Source organism: Calonectris borealis, chromosome 2 (genome assembly GCF_964195595.1).
Source record: "Calonectris borealis chromosome 2, bCalBor7.hap1.2, whole genome shotgun sequence".
NCBI classification, from domain to species: domain Eukaryota; kingdom Metazoa; phylum Chordata; class Aves; order Procellariiformes; family Procellariidae; genus Calonectris; species Calonectris borealis.
Window position 1 is genome coordinate 109,464,048 of NC_134313.1, and position 24,202 is coordinate 109,488,249.

The 24,202-nt window shown below is 41.0% G+C and overlaps 1 protein-coding gene across 1 annotated transcript in view; it reads right to left on the bottom strand.

The window, feature by feature from the left end:
* Positions 1 to 757: 757 nt before the first annotated feature.
* CNTNAP2 (contactin associated protein 2) overlaps positions 758 to 24,202 on the bottom strand; it is a 1,268,404-nt gene continuing 1,244,959 nt past the window's right edge. Inside the window, exons 22-24 of the mRNA XM_075142928.1 lie at positions 19,168 to 19,398; positions 4,897 to 4,968; positions 758 to 3,140 (exon numbers count right to left, since the gene is read on the bottom strand). Of these exons, the coding sequence (XP_074999029.1) occupies positions 2,941 to 3,140; positions 4,897 to 4,968; positions 19,168 to 19,398 (503 nt within the window). The 3' untranslated portion in view covers positions 758 to 2,940. The remainder of the gene's footprint in view (positions 3,141 to 4,896; positions 4,969 to 19,167; positions 19,399 to 24,202) is intronic.

Here is a 24,202-nt window from a genome sequence, read left to right on the forward strand (position 1 = left end):
CAGTCACCAAATGGCTATACAGAGACCAGCTGCTAGTCTACAATATCATGTCTAAGGTCCAGTTTAAGAAGAAATAAGAATCCTAGTAATTAAAAGAGTTTCTAGAGTTATGAAAGTGACCATATCACGAAAATAATGACAAGATTGAAGATTATCAACATTTTAACACAGCACTAATGAACTTCACATAAAGAGGTCCATGGTGTCCAGTCAATGGAGAGATGCAGATGCTTGCAACTTGATTTCAGAAATTTAAAACCTGTTTTTCAAGTTTAAGACACTAATTTGCAACTATTGCTTGTGCAATGGTCAAAGGTTGTTTTCCAGAAATTCTTGCTTAAGGGTTGTGGGAGATTAGCTGGTAATCTTTTAGAAAATCAGTGAATAAATGTCACAGGCCTCACCACCATAACCCAGACAACTGTCCCTAGCTTCGCCAAGGACTCGGTTAGGCACATCTTTCCCCTCTAGTGCCATGCTGAGGCGTCTGGCAAATTTGCACTGTCGCTGCTAAGTCTGTCTCTCTCACCTGAAGCAGCAGAGGACTCTAGTCTCTCAGGATACCATTAAAATAAAATTAAACATAAAATAATATGGAAAAGAGAATGCCTTTTCAATCCTACAAAGACATCTGTGATTGCTAAGTATTTTGCTGAATAGTTAGTGGTGCAGGCTAGATCCATCCCACGCTGATACTCTCCAAGGGGTAGAGACTTATCTTACACCCACAATTAAACAAGAATAAGGACTCATCTGCTCGGTTAAACACAAGAGAGGGAGAGGTTAATACTGGAGGCTAGGCAAAAGACTGCAGAGCACAAGAGTGACAAAGGTGATTTTTATGCCTACCTGAACCCCTCTGCCACATAATGTTATCTGAGAAACAGTCTTTTTTTTTGAAACTGGCAATTTTTTTGTATGCTAATTCCAAATCCATAAACAGAGGAAATCAATGGGCTTGATTTGCTCTGATATCTATGTTCAATGAATCCAGAAGAGGACTCTAGGCTACCGTCCTTAAAACCCAAACTATCTGGCCTTGTCTGTCTGACAAATTGTGCTTATAAATTTCTTGTCTGGTAAGACTCCAATATTTTCTTCCCCCTCCATGATTTTATTTTTTTTCATTTTGAAGCATCGACTAGAATAATGAAAGGTACAACCAAAAAAGATAAGGAAATTAAAGATGCCAGCACTGCTCAGTGTAGTAGATTGCAGATTTGGGTGAAAAATAAATCTTTCTTGTACAGAAAAATGCATTAATTCTGTGCCTAATAAACCGAGCAATATTTAAAGATAAAGCAAATCTAGGACTGTCACGAGCATAAATACTTTTAAAGGTTTTGTTTCTGTTCTTTCAGCACACAGCAAATGCCCTGCAATATATTCATTCCTTTATTCTGTTCCACTGCAAAAATTGCCCAGTAAGGCCTTAAATTCCTCTCAAATCAGAACAATGGAGAACCATGCTCCTCTGCAGAGGGCAAGCTAAAGCTAGGTTATTGCCATCAAAGGATATTAGGTCTTCAGGCTGCCCCTTTGCCTTTCCTACAAGCTGCCTGCCTGCTTCTCAGGCGACACCTACAACTTCCCTGGACTGAGAGGGGACATGGGGTGCAATGCTGCACTTGGCATTGGCCTTGCTATTCTTAAAAATGCCTTACAAAGACAGCAAAATAGTTCAGGTAAATCTCTGTATTGAAAAAATAACTCTCCACTGTGCGCTGTGTATTTCACACATGCTCTCTGGGCAAAATTTCCAGGAATCCTTCGCCTTACCTTCCTGCCTGTGCGAACACTGCCAGCAGAGGCTTTCCTTGCAAAGGGACTGAAATAAAGCGTTTAAAGAATAAATTGCTATGCTATAGTTGGAAAAAAAAGTATTATGTGAAGCCCGTGTGTTCAAATGCATTGACTAGAGCTGTACTAATATTTCTGCGACAGCCTACAAAAAAGAAACAGAAGCAAACGAAGTCTGGCTCTACTTCCCTACTACAATGCTTACGCCTAAGTACAGTATATGCCAATATGCCACAGGCAGAGTTGAGTTTAAACTGGCATGTGCCTCAAGTCACCAGTGCCATAGCCAAAGACACAGGAACAGAGTAGGTCTACAGACTCACACAGCATCATCCTCCTTTAGAGACCAACAAAGTAACAATAATAATAAAAAAACCTCCAAAGCTTCCTGTGCTTTATGATCGTCCTCTCCGGTAGTAGTAGTAGTCGTAATAACAGTATTTTTACATTGCTGATGAGAATTGTATGCAATCAACAAAGTGCCTGGGTCAAGAAGATGGATCCTGCCAGGGTCGGCACGGGCTGATGACACGTTTTAAAACTGGCAAGTATGATTTGCATTAATCCTCACTGCCCTGTCCCACCCCCAGCCCTGAACCCCTGGTTCAACGCCACCAAAATGAATGGTGATACGGTCAAGGTGCGGGGCTCAGGGCAGCCTCTGGGGAAGTGGCCAGCCATGAAGGAACACAATGCTGGGAAGAGAGGTCTGCCACTTGCTGTCAGGACAGAACTACCCACATTTTAAACAGCTTTTAAAAAATGTAAAAAACGAGCCCCGTTTCTCGTCGCGGGTATCCAGAACACCTCTAAACACACACAGAAATAGACAGGTATTACTGAAAAGTTTAACCAATGCTGAAGCTGCAAAACTGCTCTTTGTTGTAGTTGTTTGGCTACAGAAGGGGCAATTTGCTGTAAATAAATATTAAAAAGTATTTTTTCTTAAATGCTTGAGATACTTTTTTTCCTCCAGTCTCAGTGGTATTTTCCTGTCACTTGCTCCTCCAGTTGTGCTGATCTTTTTATCATACGTGTGCTCAAGCGTCCGATGCAGAGTGTTCTCTCCCCACTGTAAGAGTCATCCCAGTCCCACCCTGGCCCAGCTCATATCCCACCCCAGGCCCCGTCCCCGTGGGCTTAGATAAGCCATTCTTTCTTGCTCTCGTCGATGGTCTCCGTGAAGTTGGGGTCATTGTTCATGATGGCGGCATCGGCGCTCTCGGCTGACTCTGCCCCTTTGGCCTCGTTGGTGTGGTAGGTTCCCTTGTGGCGAAACATGTAGCGGATCAGGAACACCAAGGTGCAGAGGATGGTGAAGATCACCACTGCGATGACGCCTACACAGAGGAGGAAGGAAAAGATGCCACCAGTGAGGAGAACAACAGATTTTGACACAAAGAAAGGATCCCACAACTCCTCCGAGCTGAGCCGAAGCTACCTGGGCAGTTAAACATCACCACAGTTGCTTGGTTTCCACTACTCTAATATTTATATATAGTTTTCACTATATACAAAATGTCACAAGAGTGGAGTCTGCTAGTGACTTTCATCCCATAGGTAAACTTCAACATACTACCTACTTACAGAGGTGAGCTTTGCTGACTGTGAGGCAGAGGGTGCCAAGTGCTCCCAAAACATGGGGGTGAAATGTGACATGTCACTGCCTGGACAGCTCTTTGAGGATGGAGTCACTGATGTATACTTTCCAGTCAATGGCCGTATAGATCTATCATAGACTATCATAGCCCCTCAATATGTCCTTGAAAATTGGCTTGGCTCACTCCACCCACTAGGCACTGGCTCCACATAATTACAAATCTAACTGCTTTGTTATCAGACCTATCCTTAATTGCTCCCCTGCAATGGTCTATTTGGGGTTCAGCCCTGTTATGGAGAAGTCTCATATATCTTACCCTCTTAGGCATAGGTAACTATGTGCTAAAACAGCTCTGTTCCTTTTTTGGCCGTTCTCTACAGGCATGAGGATCTTCCAGGATGAAGACATTATACAATTCTCAGGTTAAAAAAATCTTGTAATCAGCCAGAATTATGCTATGCCACTTTCATTAACTGATGCGTTGGACAGCCAGGCTGTTCTGGTGTGGCCTGAATTTTTCTGATGAATGCAATACTATCCTTCTAGTATTGTAAGGTTTCAAAGTATTAAGGAAAAATTTTAAGTAGTAATAAAAATATAAATGAGAAAGGAAAAATAACATAGCAAATAAAACCTAAAGCAACTAATCTAAACCTGGATATGGAAACATAGACCCTTGAGGGGGCTAGGGAAAAGAAACAAGAAATTCCATTAGATAGCATGTACTTCTATACTCAGTGTTGTTTTACATGACAAAAACCACACCAGTATGTCATTTTTATGAATTTAGAACTGACTGAAAGCTATTAGGCTGATCTTTTTTTTATTTGCCTTCAGAATTTGATGCAGTGGCAAAGTTGTCCCAGAAGAGTTATGGTGCAACACTTCCATACTACAGGAGAGGCCAGAGAAAATTGCAAGTGTGCATAAAATTAATCAGGATCCTTGTTTCTGGAGGCAGCTGGCCAGAGTATCTTCAATGGAATGCTAATTCAAAATTCCAATTCTGGTATCACCTATCATACTGAATGGGAGTCTCTGGCACAGAAGTTATAGCAGAACTTGGCCCCTAAAAAACAAGGCAGGATCACGAGGGATTTTTGTCAAGGGTGGAGCAAATAGCGTTTGACATAGATTCATGCTGAGTCTGCTGTAACTGGAAAAGTGTCCTTGCCATTTCGTATAAATTAATTACTCCGTTAACATAATTAACTACTGCAAAGTAGCTCCCCACATGGATGCTTAATATGTGGATTATGAATATCAGTATTTTGACCTGGATAAACTGAATCTGAGGGGACAAACTAAGTGAGAACAAAGCATTTCACCATTTCATGTGCCTGAACGGACTTACACAAATTTCTATTTAACTTCATTCAGGTATAGTTTTCCCACATAGTCAGCTCTTAGCAAATAGCTTGAATATGTTACCAACTGCAATTCAGCCGTCACAGTCATACAGCAAAGTATCTTAGAAAAGCAGACATTTTTCCTACCTCCAATAATGGCAGAGTTTCTGTTAACTCCATCTCCTATAGCTTGACCGTTGTATGGGAAATCAGCACTGGCTGTAAATAGGGAATTAAAGATTCATGTTGTAATAGCAGTGAAACTTCACACAGTAGTTCAGAAATACATCCAACATCCTCAGATACAATTTAAAGAAAATGGTGATCCCTAGATATTTATCTAAAGAAAAAGAAAACAAAAAATCTTTCACTATTATCTAATCCCTCAGAACTTCTTGCTTCCTCCTCTTAATAAAAATAAAATTAAAATAAAGGAGGTATTCTCAGTAAGCATTGCTGTTAATACAGGAAGTAATTTTGTTACTCTACTAACATAAATTCAGTAAGTTTCTTTAGCACAAAACCAAACAAAACCTCTTCTTTCAAATGTGTGTGATCGTACATATTATTACAGAGATTTTTGCCTTTTGTCACTGCTATCCATGAAAGGCTTCAGAAGTTTCCAGGGGTGACCACCATTGGGTACAACTGCAAACTCTTTCAAAGAAAAACTGCCATCCCTTTTGCTGCTGCACAGCCTAAGGTAAGCGAGGGGCTGCATCTTCTGAGCTGTAGAGCAGTTACCCAAAGAAGCACGTGCCAGCACCTTTGCTACACTAGGAGAAAGCCCAATGTGGCAGCTTCGCTGCTGCTGGAGGTGCTTTGGAGCCAAGATGCAAGACTGCGAATTGGAGGAGCTGAGGCATGGCAAGCAGGAGAGCCTGTGGGAGAGGAGAGCCTCCAGCAGACAGGTGAGGAGAGGAAACACAGCCAGATGTACCAGCGCTCACCTGCCAGCGACCTAAAAAGGAGAGACTCCTTGCGGCAGAGCTGGATGAAGGAATCAGTACAGGTTTAAAGTAGAATTGGGATGGTGGTCTTGGTTTTAACCTCCAGAAAACATCACAGAGGCTTTTCAAAGGCAATCTCATCAATTAAACCTATCATCAACATTTTCTTTATAGTAGGACATAGCTACTAGACGCTGCAGTGACTAAGCAAGCCCAAGGAGCTAGGTGGGTGGTTGCAATCGTTCCCTTCTTTGCCACAGGACTATGACATTGTTTTTGAAATAGAGAAAATGTTGTTAGAAGTATTTAACTGGAGACAGCCCAAAAACTGGCTAAGGGAATTCAACTGGCTTTCTGTTAGCATGGAGTAAAATCCATAATAAAGTTCCTTTTGTATCATGAAGCAGCTGCACAAAAGAATGAATGGCTTCAGCTCGCCACGTGGCCTGAAAAGAGGTTTGGGCCTAGAGTAGCCTTCTGTGTGCCTACTTTGGGGGAGAGTCGAACCAGCTGTGTGTTTAGCAGCTAGTTTTTGGCTGGTCGCCTGTGGGACAAACAAGAGAGCATTTCTCAGGGCTCAGTGGAGGGGGCCTGGCCAGCAGTTTTTGCCAGCAGCACTTGTGCCTTTGACATTTGTTGGTGCTCTGGCTTCTGAAAAAAGCACTCCTGCACCTCTCTGAAACAAACCAGGCTAAAAAATGTAAAAGATAAATAAATACCTGATTCCGTATCAGTGAATTTTGCTCCAAAGAAGAACCTTACTGTGCAGGACCATGAATGTTTCCTGCAGAGACATTTTGGCACAGTGTCCATAATATTATCCTTGCAGCGCTGAAAGGGAAGGGCTGGCAGTGGGAAAATAAACCCTAACTTTAAACCTGCCCTCCCTACACCTCAAGGAAAATCCTAAAGCCAAATAACACTCTGCAGAAAAGCATCAATTTGCCAAATTGCAAGGAAATTGCCATTCTAACCCAAAAGGAGGCCCCTTGCCATAGGAGCAGCACCACAGGCAGTTAACAAGTCCTACCACTTGCCACTTGGTTTAGAGTTGCTCTCCTGTGTCCCCACACAAGAAATCCTAAAATCAGTGATGGTCACAGTTCCCCCTTCCCTTACAACTGAATAGTATATTTTATTTTCTTTTAAAAGGTTGTTTCGAGGACCACAGCACTAGTGAAGCGTGAAGAAAGAGGACAGCTGCTGTTCATGGCAGCATGATCCCTCCCGAGCTGCCACATCAGAACAGTTATGCTACAACGGATTCCTGGCAGATGGAAGACCACAGCTTATGATGTTCAACAGCCACTGAAGTACACCACAGGATAATGAAGAACATGAAGCATGACATGAAGCTACATCCTCGATCTTGTCTGAGAGCCGCTTCTAGAACTGGCCCTGATGCCTCCATCCAATGCTGCTTTCCATTGCATCTAGTCATCATCATTAAGCAACTTTGTCAAGAAGACAACTAACGAGATTCTTTCTTCCATTGCTGCTGAAATTCTGAACTAAATGAGGAAAGAACACATTAGAACAGGCTGACAAAGGGGCAACAGTAATAATGATGCTCTGGTAAAAGCACATAAGACTATAGAGTCCTGTTCACAGGTTGTAAAGAGTAACTCCTAAAATGTTTTAAAATGACTGGCCAGGCAAAATTAGTATTGTTACTAGTGACTCTCGTGTTTCATGGGTATCTAAATCACAGTGGTATAATAACTAGCTCGCATGGCTATAATATGCAGATGAAGTACATAGTGAGTTGCTAAGAGACAAGTGTGTGCCTTCATTTCTCTGTCGCAGCTGGGAACACCTTTTTCCTGTTCACATCCTTCCATTATCACTGTGACATTAATTCTAAGTACGTGTCTCAGCAAGCCCTTTCGCAATGCCTGATACTTGTACCTCGACAGCTTCAAATCATGACTTGCCCACAGCAAATAGGTGCCACGGAGCTGCAGCTACTCTATGTAGTTACCCTGCAAAGCCCCTGTGGACAGCAAGTGGGTGGTGAATGTAATATAAGGTGGGTGTGGGGAGGATACTGCAGGAGTTTTGGTCTACATACTGTGCTACCTAATTGTTAGCTGAGGCCATGAATAGGGCTATTCAGTTCTCCTTTATTACCTGGTCTACAAAGGTTGCTTTCAAACAGCTGATTCCCATCTGGTTTGGGGACTGTACCAGCAAGGTTTCCTTACCTCAGGAGCTTTTCCTTAATCTTACCTAGGTTCCTCTGAGCAGCCAGGGTCTCACTTGTGTGAATCAAAATACAAAGAACAGAGCAAAGAGCTTTTAATCTGCCCTGGAAAACAGTACACATTGGCCCAAGAGACGTGCTGCCAGTTCCCTGAAATCCTCTGCTCACGCAGCTGTGGCACAGAGCCATCGGTTTGCATCAGGATACACCAAAGTCATTTTCCTAAAACCTACAGCAAGTGTAGGGATGGATTGAACTGTACCAGGAAATGCTAAGCTCATCTGTGGCTTATGAATATCACTTCATCTGGTTCCCTTCCAGAATCCAAGGTGGGTGATGCTGTTCTTTGCACCCTGTCTTCCCACAGCAGGCCATCGAGTTTGCTTCAAACATGATCATCCTGAAGCTAACTTACGTAAAAGGACACAGCATACTTTGCTTTCTCTTTCTTTCATGGGCTGCTGTTTACAAGGCCGTAGTTTCAATAATCATAGAGTAAATCTACAGAGTCTGAACTTATGTTTTGCACTTTTCAACTCTCTGTTACTAGTCTCAGGGTAAATGGGGTTAAAGGAACTTTGCAGCACCTAAAAGGGTGATTAAAGACTGACTGCAGGCAAAATCCATGTTTTGGCCATCATTTTAATGACATCTAAAATTTTAGATGACCACAAAAATAGAGTAGGAGACCCACCATCATCCGGCATGCTCAGCATGGTCATTGCCACAGCCAGCTGTAATACAGCAGCACTCACTGAAGGGAATGGGGAGATGGGACTGGATAAACAGACCATAATTAAGATTAGATGTTAAAGATGACAGATGTGGTTGATTTAACAGAGGATGATAATTTTGCTTCATGATAGTAGGCGTGATTTTGCATCTCTCATTTTCAGAGGGAGAGTTTTTACAATGGATCCCACATAAAAGCCTTTTGCAAAATCACAAAATTGAAATGCAAAATGACCCTGTTAAAGTAGAAAAGTGGGCCAGAAAGTGGGTGTGGGTAGAGAAATGAGCAAAAGGCTATTCAGGAAAGGCAAGGGGAAAACCAAAACCAAACAGGGAAACTTTTCAGCTAGAGAGCAGTACTGAGAAGTACAAAGTAAATGGCAAATCTCATTTTGACATACACTACCAGCAGGTTACATATAAGCTGTGGGAAGCAATTTTTTTTACTGAGTGGGCAAGTCTTAGCTAAAATACACCACACTACGAAGGAAGATACACTTTAGATTTGCTCCAAAAAAGGAAGGGTGGGAGTGATCACAGGTCTAAAACAAACAATGGATGAAAGCTGTGAAATGCTGGAAATTGAGTTTGTTCAGCCTAGAACGAACACGTCTTGCAAGGCTGCTGTGACCTTTCAGCTTTACAGATGTCCACAGTTTTGAGAGGTATTCTCCCATTATTAAGACCAGCTGGTTTTCCCATAAATATGAACTAGAGAAGCAACCAGAACAACTTGTGATCTGGTGATCATGAGGTATATAAAACTCCCAGGAATCAAGACATTGGTTAAAAATAGAACAGTGAGAGAACAAAATAAAAGCAAAGATGTGAACTACAACTCCTTCTTCTTAATTATGTTTTGCAGCCAGGCATCCAGGAATTGAGCTTGCAAAGAGAGCAAACACTCACTGACACCTTAGGATTTTGAGAAAGTGTTGGACACTAGATCCACTCAGTAACACATTTCTCTACAGGACCATAACACAGAGGAAAACAAAAGCAAGCTCTCTGGCTACGTTTTGCCAAATTATGTCAACTCTGCCGGTCAGGTGAGACTGTACTGCTACGGTTTGAAATTACAGAGCACTCCTTATTACAGACGTAAGTACAGAAACTAATTGCTTGACTCTTGATAGCAGAAACTAATGTGCAGTCACAGTCGCATTCCTCTTCCTGAAGGGACTGGATTACAAGAGAAACTCCAAACACACGCACAGAAATGACGGAGCACGAGTAAACAACTCCATTATACAGCCCTACATCAAAGGTGAACATCACAGCCCATAGACTCCAGTGGGCCCTTCTTGCTCATCCCACTGCCCATGCCCATCCCACCCACTGCTCTCCTCCTGAGTGTGGCTCTGTGAAGAGCTCCCATGACAAGTAAACTACAGCAATTCAGAAAAAGAAGAAAAAAATTTGAAGCAGTGTAAAAATGCTGTGTCTTTTTATGCTGCCAGGGCAAATTTTGTATTGAAAGTTCCTATCTTTTTTTTTTTTTTTAAATTCATACATCTATTTCTTTTCCTACTTCTCCAAGCTGAAAACAGAGAAGGGAGGAAAACTACCCCTACTCCTGCTTTTCTACGCATTTGAGAGCAGATTCTGAGGGAGAACTGTTTAACATTAAACTATGCTAACAGAGTTTACTAAAAGTCCCACTGACATCAGCTTAAGTATAGAACTGAGAATTTAGCTGAAGTTATTTTTAATATTAAACACTTCCAAGTTTAAAAAAAATTACCCACACTTACCCAACCACAAAATATTTAAAAGATATTACTAACCATATTGTTTGTAAAAGGTCATTTTTGTTCTAGCATGCTATATGGGTTCAATCATTACTCTCTGAATTTTTAGTGATGCCTCAACTGTAGTGTTAGAGGGTTACAAGTATATCCCTAATATGAACTATTTTTCTGTCTTTATGGAAATAGAAGTCTTCACAGTCACAGATTTAATTTTTTTGGTGTGAGTTACAGGATATTGGAAGACAGTACACCCATATAGCAATTCTGAAATTACCAGAATAGACATGCAGCTTAGAGGAAAAATAGGGCTTTTCACTTTAAAAATGTCATCTTCTTCTCTCTGTCGCAAATAATGCAAATTATATGGAAGATGAAATTCTCAACACTGGATCAAAATCCACTAATTTCTTCAATCATTTGCAACCTTCTTGGCTGGTAGGGATAGGGAGGAAACAAAACCAGAAAAAAACCTTCATAAATGACAAAAAAGTCCTCCAACACATTAGTGCTATTTGGACCAATTATTTAAACTAAGTTTTGTCAGATATGTTCTGTTAGATCAAAAACATTTTGAAGGGTGGCATTTTTCTTTTTTTCCTAAGAATTTTTCACTGAATCTCGAGTGTTTTTACTGACAGCTACTGGTGAGTTCTGCTAAGAGAGAGACACAGGCACAGAGATGACAGAAAACACAAAACCTCTGTTTTTACATTTTTGGTGTGAAGTCTCTCCAATAATGTCTTTTTATTCCAATGTGAAATGAGTATAAATTAAAAAACCCTCTGAAATGATGGCTTAATAGAAACATTGTCCTCTGAACAGCCCTTCTGTATGCAAATGCCTGGGACAGTGTGGGAAAGTAAGTGGGGATTATAGAAGAAAGAGTAGTTGGATGTTTCTATTAAAAAAAGCATGAATTTTGGAGTGAACAATGGAAATGCCAACAATGAACAATGGCAGCACTGGGGGAAAATTCACTGAACGCTCCACGGTCAATGAACTGGATCAATGCAAATTCTCACCACTAGACACCAGAGTCGACAACCCAATCAGTCAAGCTAGCTGTTTCTGGATTGGCTGTGTTATCAGCCCTTTAATTCCCTTCTGCAGGCAAACTTTGTTGTCCATACTCTTAAGCAAAGGATGAAATGGAGTTTTATGAATGGCTTGTCCGAGAGGGCAGTACAGTATTTTCTTTCGGTCTTAAAAAGCAATCTTTCTAGCAAAGGGACAGAAAAACTTATGCCTTATTAGGAGACCCATCCTTGCAGCTTAAACTCCCCCAAATCAGTCCTGGATGAAATACGAAACAGGGAAAACATTCCTGCATTGTCTGTCGGGATGGGTTAGGTGATTCTACCCTGCTTCCCCCTTTGTACTTTCCCAGTAGTAACTTTTACACTTTCTTTTGCACACAAGCAAGTAATTGTACAAAGTAGTGGGAACCCAAGACCAAAACACTTTTTAAATTTAGTAACTAGTACCTACAGAATTTCCTTCCTTATTTTAAAAGCAGAGCAGACATTTAGGATCACTTTTGGATTGTGTTTATCTGCAGTTTGAACTTCAGCAAGTTCTGTCTCAGAAATAGTATTTTGAACTACTCTGGCTCTGCCAAATTTCCAATTGATTTGCAGCACATTAGAGCAGCCCCATTCATCAAAGACCTAAACTCATCTGTCTTTTAATTCCTGGTAGTAACGTCTGTCTGACACTGGGTCTCACTACGACTCCAGACAAGAACTGGTAGTGTATTAGTCATGTCGGCCTAAGCTATCACTTTCATGAAAATTTTATGAGCAGTGCTTACATTTCACCTGTTAAGGAAGACAAACAAATACTTCCTTTTATAATTAATGTAGAATATGAAACGCTTCAGTGCTCTCAAAGGAACAGTAGAGTTAAGTGCTGATCAAAGCCTAGCTGTATATAGCTAATCGCTGAAAATGGACCCACAGGGAATACTTGAAAGAAACAAAAAAAAACAAAAATAAAAAATCCAACCCAGCGAACAAGAATACCAAACAAGCCTGTAAACTTATGGCAGCTACAAAAAAGGAGAAAAAAAAATGATGGACTCTGTTAACTGAGGTCATTGGAAGAAAGGGCTTCTCACAGCCAGAATAGGAACAAGATCAGGTTCTGCACTTTCAGCGTTCATCCACTTATGAAAAAAGAAAGGCTTGGATTGGGGATGAAGAATGGGTCAGACTGGAGAGTTTAAATCTGAAATAAACTTTAATAGCTGTAATTACCTGACTGTAATCTAGAATAACCTCTTACACAGGAACTGAAATGCTCTTCAGCCTAAGTAAAGGAAAAAGAAGGCAGTCACATGAAGTGCTCAGGCATCTAAATTCTTCCTTCCCTACTCCATTTTTTTCCTAATTTATGCCATCCCTATGTTCCTAGTTAAAATTAGTACTTGTGGAAAAAATACAGTCTTTGCAGAGGATGGAAAACACTCTCTTTTTAATATTATCACCTTCTTGTCTTGACGTTAGGTAGAAGCATTAACATTCAAATCAGTGCTTATGAAATAGCTACAATGCTGGTCTCTCAATGAATGCCAGAAGAATTTACAAGCTTGGCAGTCTGTCAGCTGTCTGATACACTAGACAGAGCGTCAGAAATTTCACACTGAAATTATATATTCTTAAAGACAAGAGAAAGCTATGCATAATTGTGTGAAGGAACTAGATGAGACTGAGGGAGGCATTTTTATTCCCAATCAATAGAGAGATTTACAGTAATTCAAGCACCATAATTAAGCCCTTTAAGGATGAAACACTGATTGTGCCAAATTTTCAGACAGATGCTCTTCCCCGCTCGATGGGGAGGAGAAAAATAGAAACTGTTGCATCTCAATGTTTAACACTTACCTTCTTGCCTGCAAGAAACACTTGGTGCTTAGAAACTGAGCTATGAGTTTCTGCTAGACTTAATCCCCTACTACCTAAAAAAAATGCCACCTTCCTGTTTGAAAACAACTCAGGTCAAGGCCATGGACTTCTGAGACAATATTTGTATTGGGAGAATTGGGGATGAGTGCTGGTCACTCTCAGCAGAGGAAACTTGATCACAGAAATGCACTAAAATCTGGCAGTGGAAGAATCTGTTGGCCTGCAGGGCAGGTCGCAAGTGCATCTTCCGTCTCTTGTATAGGGACTATAAATATTAAACTAGCTTACTGGGAGACAAAGAGCCTCCCAATGTTTACATGCCATGTTAATTAAAAAAACCTCGAGTGATCAATAACTTCAAAGAGAGAATCTGGCATAATTCTCTGATTGCAGTAGAGGTAACTAATCCTGTTTGCAATGCTTGAAAAAGGAGGACCATCATTTTATTCTAGCAACTGCCTTCATATCCATTTCTAATTTTGCTAACACCTAGGAGATCAAATTTAGATGCGTAAAACCGCATCATGAACAAAAGCAGTGCACCTCATCCATCCCTCCTGCTTGGACTTGTTTGCCCCTTGCAGGAAGCCTGTGAGAAGTGACCCTGCTCCCCTGACGTCCCTTGGAGGAGAGACACACATTATCACTGGCTTTAATCCTCTGCTGTTGGATTCACTGATGCGTACAGGGCTCTTTTAATGTCTGTGGCCAGAAGATGACCGTTTTGTTCATGTGTTTGTAACCTAAGACCATTTTGAGGGCTGAATCGCCGCCCTCCAGCAAGTAACGCCTTTGATCCTTCCTTCCCACTGTGTCATTTGTAATATGCCCTTGACAAGGGCGAGAGCTATTTCACATCTCCGTAGCCACATCCGTACCCGTGCACGTCTGATACAGCTTCTCCGCAGATGCTGCCGCTCTGCCCTCTGAGATGTGGGTACCAGTGGTCAGAGGGTGGGATGGCAACCCAACCGCTGGCATCTGACTCCAGGAGGTGACCTTCAGCACTGTCACCAGTAACACACGAGTGACAGTTTTTCTTAGTCCAGAAATCGACTGCTATCTTTCGCTTGACAAAGGTAATCAGTTGGCCAATTAGGTGAGTGTGGATCATATGGCCAGTATTCAGCCCTCCCACTCTCTTCTCCTGCCATCACTTGTTAAAGGAAGAGGGATGAATTTGTAACAAAAAGGGAGCTAATCCTGCAGGCAGCTGTTTTAATCTTGATGACAGCGGTGCATGTCTTCATACAATGTTTTTACCAGGCATGCTCAATGTAGGTTTCAAAGTAAGCTGTTGATTCTTAAAAGGCAAGGCCTTTCACCTTCTACAAAAATAAAGAGCTTTTAGGGTTTACATATGTACAGCCTGAAAAAAGTCACACCACTTGGAAGAACATTGCAGACGTAGCATTTAATCCTGCTCCATTTAATTCTTAATATGTTGAAGCTAATATGGGTTTAACCAAATCTTGCGTTAAATACTCTAGATGCCATTCTGAACAAATGTATTTTGCAGCTACATAGTGCATGGCAGCTTAGAGTGCTAAAGCATGGTTTGTCAACTGTTGTATGTACCTTGCCTCTTCTGGTATCTCTTGCTTTTACTAAATTCAAGATTGGGTAGTTTGGCAAGCTGGAGCACATTTTACCTAAAAATGGAGAGGTACATACATGTAGTAGGTTTCTTTTATCCTTTTTATATAAATAAGAAAAGTTTGGAAGGGAAACTTTGTTAGTAAACTGCAGAACCTTTATCTTAGATAAAAACACTCCCAAACTGAACAACGCCACCCCAATTAATATGCATCTTCTGATTTTAAGTACAAGGCATTTTAGGTGTGGGAGTTTATCTACTACAAAAATAATCATCTGTTTGGGCTTTTGTTTGCTTCTCTACAATGAGCAAGGTGTCAATTATCAGTGACATACATCTTAGCTAACTTGAACTGAGGGACATAAAAAAAATCCTTGGCGATTAGTTTTTTTTTTTTACATATGCTACAGTAATAGGGATTAAAATGCATGCTAATATAGTTAAAGGCATGCAGTTATAACTTTTGTTTTGAAATGTATGCCAGACAGGTAATTTGCTGGGTTTAGATCACATGTAAAGGTAAGACATGTAATTTTTAAATACATGGTCATTGATGAGGCTCTTTTTTGCCTCCTTTCTACATTCCTTTTGATGGAGGCAAACTGGATTGTCTGACAGGAACTGAGATAATATGGATGGGAGGAAAACACAGGAAGGGAACCATAGTGATGATCTGCTTTGGTTTGATTATTGACTTCTTTTTTAAATCACCAGAAAGTCACATTCTAGAAAAGAATGACTTGTTGAATTCCTGCACTTAATCACCACCAAGAAAGGATCACCATAGCAACAGGAAAAGAATAGGCATTGTAAGAACACTCACAAGCTGAACAAGATAATGGTTTAAGATAATGTCCCAGTAGCATGGCAAAATGCCAGCCAGGGGTGGGGAGGGAAGGAAGTGGCATTTTTACAATGACAAAGAAATTTAAAAAGAACTAATATTGTAAATGTGAAATACATATGAATTCAAGGCTAACAGAAAGTGCAAGACAATGAACCGAGAAGTTGTATGGCCCATTTGTCTGGGGAGCAAATCAACAAGGTTTCTTATTGATAAATCCCTGGACTTGTCTCTAAGGGTCAACTGCAAGTGACTGATGTGTGTCTTTATGATCTTCCCTTTAGCCTCTCTGTTAGGGCACCCAAAATGTTTTGCAGCTAGCAGAAGGTGTCCAGGCAGTAATTTCATGTAGGTCACCCGTCAGGCAGAACCTGCTTAACATCTAGTAATTATCCATAAGGTCTGATCCAGCACTGCAGTTTAGAGGTGAAAGGATCATTACATTTGCTGTCCGGTGCATCTGTCCTATTTAGATACTTGTCTTTGATCCCCTCCTGCAACATTTTTCAATCCTGAATGTTCAATTCCATTGTGTTTGAGAAGCAAAGCTACAAATCTACACTTAACTCAAAATATGAATCAGGATGAGTGTAAAGTATGTCACTGAATGAGATTTAAACCCTATGATACTTCCCACAAAATTTTTCCTGATTTTTTCTTTTCACTACAAACCACCCATCCTCAACTCTCATGTTTTGTTAAGATCTATTTAAAATGAAATAGGTGACATAACAATAAAAATTAGATTATCAAACAGATAAAAACATGTTTGAAATGAGAAACCCTGTAGACAGTAACTGCTGCTTTCAAAGCCACGTTCTTTGCAACCATTTCTTTGTGGCAGAGTGTGTGTGGTTTTTGCTTTAGCACCACTACAAGTGTTTCTGTGAATTTCAAAAGAGCTTTTTGTTTTCGCCCCTTCAGCTGGTTTGGTGAAGGAGTAAATTCACACTGAGAGTACTGAGACTATTCCAGCTCTGGAGCCAATGGGAACCATTACTTATACCTCTGATTTTTCCATTTTCTCTTTCAACACAATTTGTGTTATAAAATCTTCTAGCAGAGTTTGGGAAACGTAAAAAAATCGTCAGTGAAAACTGTCAATTTGATAATGCAAAGTGACACTAAACCCAACCAGTCATCCAGATCATCTGTGTGCAAGGTTACACAGTCTACAGTATATATTTTTCCTGAGACTGAAACAGAGCTGGCTGTGTCAGACCACCAGAGATACTTTTACAAAGACGGAGTTGTTCTTACCTGATACTGATAAATGAGTGGCTGTGGTACCTCCTCTTTGTATCATGGAAATGTCACCCAGAGTGAAAGTCAGGAATTTTTCACCCACACCTGAATGTCCTTTCACTCCTGCCCCAGTGAAACACCACTCCCGTGCTGTGAAATTTCTTTTTACCGTAACTCACCTGACATTGTTGCTCCCTTCAGTGTACAGCAGTCCCTCACTAGAAGTCTTTAAAACAATATGATCTTTTCCCTCTACTGCTGTGGAGCTCTGGAGAGGACAAGAGGAGGGGTCCCTAGCTCCCAGTCTTGCTAAAGTTTATCATCACCAAAAATGAAGGTGGGTCACCTGCATTCTGTCTGTCATGACTTGAAACAGTCAAGTCTGCCTATAGCAATGAGACTTTTTTTACTGGGCAGAAGTTAACAGACAGCTTGAGCCAACCTAATTGCATGCTGTATGTTCCCTGATACCCTTCATGCTGGCTCCATGACCGAGTATTACAATCAATCCAGAAGAAAATGTGTAAATTTGTAATCTGTCAGGTCAACAAAGTTGAATCAACTCAGCAAAAGTTTTCAAGATGAGACTGAGCCAACAAGGACAAGCATACTAGCACATGGCAAGGACAAACAGGACCTCCTCCTTTTAACATCAGGAGCTATTTGGAACAGTTCAAATACCTTGAGTAAATCCCACCATAGTCTTTTACTAGCTTGCAGTCAAATTAAGTGTAGAAAAAAGAAACCAACCAAAATTAACAACCAAAACCCATTAGCTGCACAAGATTCACAGCAGCAGTGCATCCTCAAGAAGTTTATGGCACACTTTTTAAAGACATAAGCCAGTGAGGTATCCTTCAGGAAATGTGCTTGTATAGAAAGAGGAGCATAGAACATAACCTGCAGGTACAAACTGACCTAATAATTTCAGAGAAGAAAGGGACTACTAATTTGTGATGAAAAAATTCAAGCAGGAGATTGCATGTTATAAACAGGGAAGAGATGTACTGAAATCTTACAATGGCATGGCAGCAAGGAGGGAATGACAGGTTTTAGAGCATGATACTGCTTCTATCAATGTTTGGGACTCTCAGCCCTGGAATATCTGCCTCTCCTTACAAACATCTGCCCTATTTCTCTACTGAAGAAGAGCTGAAAGGAAATGCTGCAAGGAGTTCCTTGACATTGCAAGAAAAAAAAATCCAAAACCCAAAGGTATAACCTTGGCACATACTTCTAAGAAAGACATATATACCTGTTCCCTCTCATATAAAAACTGGCAGATGGATGCATCCCCAAATACAATAGGCAAAGACTAATCGGTATCAAAATCATTATGGACCCAGTTTTTCCTCTAGCATTTTAATTTTACACCACTGTAAACCCATCAACTTTGCCAGGACAGGTTCTGATTTACACCGCTACAAGTGAAATCAGAATGAGGACAAAATACAAGAGAGGGGTCAACGTACACCTGACCCTACAAATCTAAAGGGAACAGATTTTTTTTTTAAAGTATTTACCTGATACTCAAGAAGCAAGACAGAAAATAACCCTCTAAAGTTAGGCACAATGTATACTTTCAAAGACTGTCAGTCACAAAGCAGGATGAGATTGCTGGGATCAGCAAATTGTTTTGGTTTTCCAGCATTTTCAGCATGAGATGAATGCTGTCATGACTAATGGGATTTCCCATTAAACATGGCCTAAGGAAAGCAGACATTTCAGAAAACAAATCAGCACTTTATATAAATGTATTTATGCCTAAAATTAGATTTACTTTTTTTGTATGAAGCTCACTACAATATACTCAGTTATTAGGAATACAGCATAAGAAATGCTACTGTACCTTATTTATCTGTACTTGCAACCTTTTGCTGACTACATACCCAATACAGAGAAAGTGCTATCACACCAGCTAGGTCAAAACTCAACATTCAAACAGTTTAAGACTTATGGAAAAGAAAAATAAAACAGAATATTAAAAAAAAGGCAAAGAAAACATCCTGTAATTGCATTTAGAAGTGATGGCAAATCTCTCTCATTCCAGCTTTGCATTTCCTATGTGATTATAGTCCTACAGTCATCTATCAATCACATCCATTCAGTTTTGTTTTTCCTTACGGAGGAAGGTGGATGCATTTCTTCTCTGAACTGCTCCACTAAGCTAATGTGGCACGAACCCCAGCTTACCTGAGTCTAAGTGCCACGGGTCGGTAGCGGCCGACATTGGTGGGATGGTGAGTGGAGATGCTCCGCAGTTGGATTCCACCAGTTCTCCTTGGATGTGGACGTGAGAGGAGGCGTTGGTAGGTCTCAGAGCTGCTTTGAGTGGAGCAATCTGGTTGAACTGTACTCTTGATAGGCAGCCAGTGAATCCCGGAGTGTTGTATTTATATATATCTTGGTCAATCTTCCCAATTTCTATGGGAAATGAAGGAGGGAAAAAAAATATTAATCAAACCAATTCATTGCTTTGGAAAGCACGGTTGGTCTGAACTTGATTCCCAGAGCTCAGTTCCCAAGTCCCTCTCTCAGGAGACTGAGAACGTGTCAGACCGTGCCAGGTTTCTTTATATTTCATTACACATTAAAGCTGGAAACCTTCAGGCCTTGATGTGACTCGGTTTCACTGCTATGCTATCATTAAAATGAAAGGCTGGCACGAAGGAGTCATCAGAGAACAAAAGGCCAGGGGGAAAAAAAAAAAATCTTTTCCCCAAGAAGAGGTGGTGAAAGAGAAGGTAGAGGGACGGTCATCACCAGGGTCTCTCCTCCCAGCTGAAGGTGCTGCTGCAAGAGATGCCCCTTCCTTCATCCTGGCCTGTCGCCCTCTAACCCCAATCGGTGGCCCAGGACCACTCCTGTTCACTCCTGTCCCCCTCCTGTCTCCTCGCCAGGGGACCAAGCATCCCTTCACCAGGAGACCAAGCACCCCTTTGCCAGGGGACCAAGCATCCCTTCAGTCCGAGGTGGAAAACCGCCCCTCTCCGGCCTCCTTCCTTCCCCTGCAGCGGTGAGACGTGGCAGGAGCCCATCCACCCCTGCTGCAGGCTGAGGAGTGGCGTGCGCGCTCCTGCGCCTCCGCAACCGGGCCTGTGTTGGCTGAGAGCCTGCCGCAAGTCAGCCATTTTACACCTCGCCGCTGTGGGCTGATAGGCAAGGTGGCAGCTGGCATCCACGAGCAGAGCACGGGGCTCCACCATTGTTTTCTAAAACAGCTGCCATCCCTCAAAGTCGCCCCCCAAGTAGTTTTCTCCCTTCTAAACCACCAGTTAAAATGATCCCAAAATGGTAGCTGTAAAATGCAGTACATGTCCTTACTACCCCCAGGAACCTGCAGGCCGCTCACAGCTGTTTTAATTCTGCCAGGACCTGTTGCGACAGCCTGAGTCACAACCGAAACAAAACCAGCACACTCTGTCAGCTGGCCGCGTTAGAGGGGGTATTAACATTTCAAAGCCTCACTGCAGTGTCTAATATAATATTTACATGGCAGTGAGGAACGTGGCTTCCTTTCTTCTATGGTAGCACAGAGTGAATGAAAAGGAGACATGGCAGCATCATGTTTGTGCTGTAGCAGGGAGTATTGCTCCGCAGGCACTGAGACACTCCAAACCGCCCTTCCCCGGGTCGGGATAGGAGTTAACGTCCGGCGTCAAAAGTTGTACTGAGCTGAGCAAAGCAAGGTGGTATCCCAGGAACAGAGAACAGGGAGCAGCCCCACTTGTTCAAAGGCAACCTTTTCAGATAGGAACAATGATAAGGGTTTGAAAAATGGTGCTTCTGGAAAAAAAGACGTCTGCAAATCACAAGATTGTGTCATAAAAAAGAAAGGAAGGAAAACAGAGGTGGGACAGAGAGGGTTCTCCTGAGAGGTGTGAGGAGAAAGTGGGAAAGAGTTTTATTGTAAGAGTTTGGGGGAAAGCTGGTAACCAAAGCACATCTGGGTTTGAGTTTTGCTACCAAAAAAAATATCAAATCAGAATTATTAGAAAATGCATTACTAACCTTTTGGCTGAGTCTGTGTTCAGTTCTAACCAAACCAGGATCAATTATATGAGGTCTGAGCTGCTGACTGGGCTCCCTAAAAACTACCATCATACATATGTCAGTGCTACTCCTAAGAGTACTGAGGGTTTTGCATCAGGGATATGTACGAGGAGTTTCAAGGCTATAAATCAGGCACGGCATTTCAAGTATGCTTTATATTTGGGTTTACACGTTAAACATGAAGTGGGGGAAAACTGGTGGAAACTGGAAGAATCTTGAGCACGATTAAAACAACTTCTTGGTTTTCACACAGAGCTAAGCTGTACCTTTTCTGTCTTTGCAACAATATTAGAATGATGAACATACAACATTTAAGTCCCCCCAACACCCAGCATAAGGACACAAAAGGAAGATGCATAATCTGAAAATTACTTGCATTAGATCCTTATGTGATCCACTGTACAAGAATGGATTTTCTATTCCCCCCATTTTCCCCTTTCCTTCTCGTTTGAGAATGTCCTGCTAGTGCTTATCCAGCCTATATCAATATTGCAGCCACATTTCACAAGCTGGCAGTGAGCAGCGACTGTCACCTGTGACAAAGTGGAAACATGCTCAGGACTCAGCTAGAGACTAGTTTAAATGCATTAAAATAATTGTGTATTAGTTACTTGGGTCTTTCATCCAGCTCTCCTTAAAAAAGTAGCTTGACCAAACAGTTAGCATTATCTCCTTCAAAAATTTGACAGTAAGTAAAGAAACTCACACATGCCTGCACACTTTCCATAGTTAGTAGAAAAGCTGTACAAAAGCCAGAGTTCATGCATTTGAATGCTACTTGTAGACCATATCATTCAGACAAGGTTCCTATCTGACCACAATATTCACTCTCTCTTACTTCAATAAAATATTCATGGTATATTCAGTGAATAGCTGCAATTTTGAGTAATCCTTATAATCTAAGGAACAATTAGAAGACCATATTTCTCTTTAAACACTGTAACCACTGTCAATTACATATTGACAATATGTTTAGTGATTACCTTTTATTCACATTTTTATATATTCTGTGGAACTTCATGCAGCAATGCTAATAGCCTCCCACTCACAATCCTGAATGACAAAAACAAAAATCCATGAATATGATTGTGCTACTTTAGCAGCTTCAGCACCGTTTTTCTCTAACTCTGTGAATAAGATGTGATGGATACTAGATCCTGAAAGAATTAAAGAAAAAAAAACAAAAAACCCTAACAACCCTAACCTTGCTGAAGACCTGCATTTTTGTTGAAAACATTCCACAAATGATGGTTGTGCAAGTCACCTCATGCAAATTTACCACCAGCTCGCATCACATCAGTGCTAAAACAAGATGGATCAACTTCTGTGACTGTGAACATGTTCCCTCCTGTGTGCGTCCCATGGGGCTCAGCACACCGATACTCTCTGATGTTAGGCCATTATACTTTGCCTCCCTGTGTATTTGAGCCTGCTATAAACCCATCCCTGGAGAGTGTAATGGTTATATAATGGAATATGCCTTTGTTGTCATGACTAAAATTCAATTTTCTCCCTATAACAAAGAGGGGAGAAAAAGAAAAGAAGATGACAATCACATTATTTAAGAAAGGGAAATGTACAATGCAACTACTTTGCACCGTTCCAATTTTCAGCACATAAGCTAGTGCAAAGTCATATAAGTATTATAGTATATAACATTATCATTACCTAATAGCAACATTAGTATTATTGCTTTCAGATCTGATGCAGCAATCTTCTGCTGGCACCCTACCCAGAAACATTTCTGTAATGAAAGACTTCCAAAAATACCTCTTATAGGCCTTTTTTAACTTCAACTGGTTTTAATCATTTGCTCCCTTGACCACATAACCAGCTGACTTGAGACAAAGACCCTGATTACAAGACAGAAACGATTCAGGCGAACCCATTCTAGCACAGATACACTGCAGTATACAAATCCTTAACCCTGAACATTCACACAATAACTATGCAACTGCGTACCCAGATTACTTAAACATTTTAAAAATGTATATAACCAGTACACAGTATACTAAGAACCTCACAGATGTTGCCACATGTCTTGTGTGTTATCATTCACTGAAGATATACTTAACATCAATTACTTGTTATTTATGGTTTGTTATTTCCTTAAAGTAAAAAGATACAGGAATTTAATCCTCAGTTACTGGTTTTGATTTCAGGGCTTATTTCCCATGGCTGTTGCAGAAACATGCCATGCAGTGATGAAAATAATACTATTTCTCTATGGAAAATTATGTGCTACTACTGAAAAAGCTCTTTTCCACCTAGGTGAAAAGATGTAAAGAACATCTATTTTCAAGCATGCTTATGACACAAGGCACCATTAATGAGTACCCAACAAGTTGAAATTCATTATTCTATGAATCTAGAAGAAAACAAGCAAAAATAAATCATATAGAGGAAAAAAAACTGTGTCTGGATCTGTGCATAAGTAACAAATGTGTAAGTAGCACATAGCAATACTAATCAGTGTAATTAGGTTATCCGTTTTTTAAGCCTTTTTGCCCTTACTAGATTACCCATAGATGCAGAGTTGTGGCTCCTGCCTAGGCACTATTACAAGTCAAACAAATAAACAGTTTGGTTCAGATTATTACCAAAGTTGACCTAGTTAGCATGCATCTGATGAGCTACTTGTAGAAGCAGACACATTGCCAAATATAGTTTTTATCTACTCTTTCTCTCCCTTCTCTACTTTCCATATCTACCAGTAAAAGATTTATAGAGTAGCTCAAAGGGCCATGGCGCTTCTAATAGCACAAAAGGTTATCGCACTGCTGGAGAGGTCCAACTCTGCTTAATTCTACCATTTATTTTTCATACATCCTTGCAGCATCAGTTAGAAAGACTAGAGAAAAACGAAGCCTGATTTAGCACAAAAAAAGAAGATGTGTTTGGTCCCACAGCCCTGAGCAGGTTTTTGATAGATGAAACAGAAATGCTTTCTACCTATGTAAAGTTCCCCATGTGAGGATCCTAGAATGATTCGCACGTACACAAGGCTCTGCAGCACAGAGCTATACAATCCAGCACAGTACTGTGCCATACCAGTATAGTCACGCCACATGCGGAAAGACGGCCTTGGACTGTGTTACTCACTGACCTCGGAAAGAGGGAGAGGAGAGAGAGTCAGCTGTGAGGGAAGAGGGAAACACTCCCACTGCAAATCTTT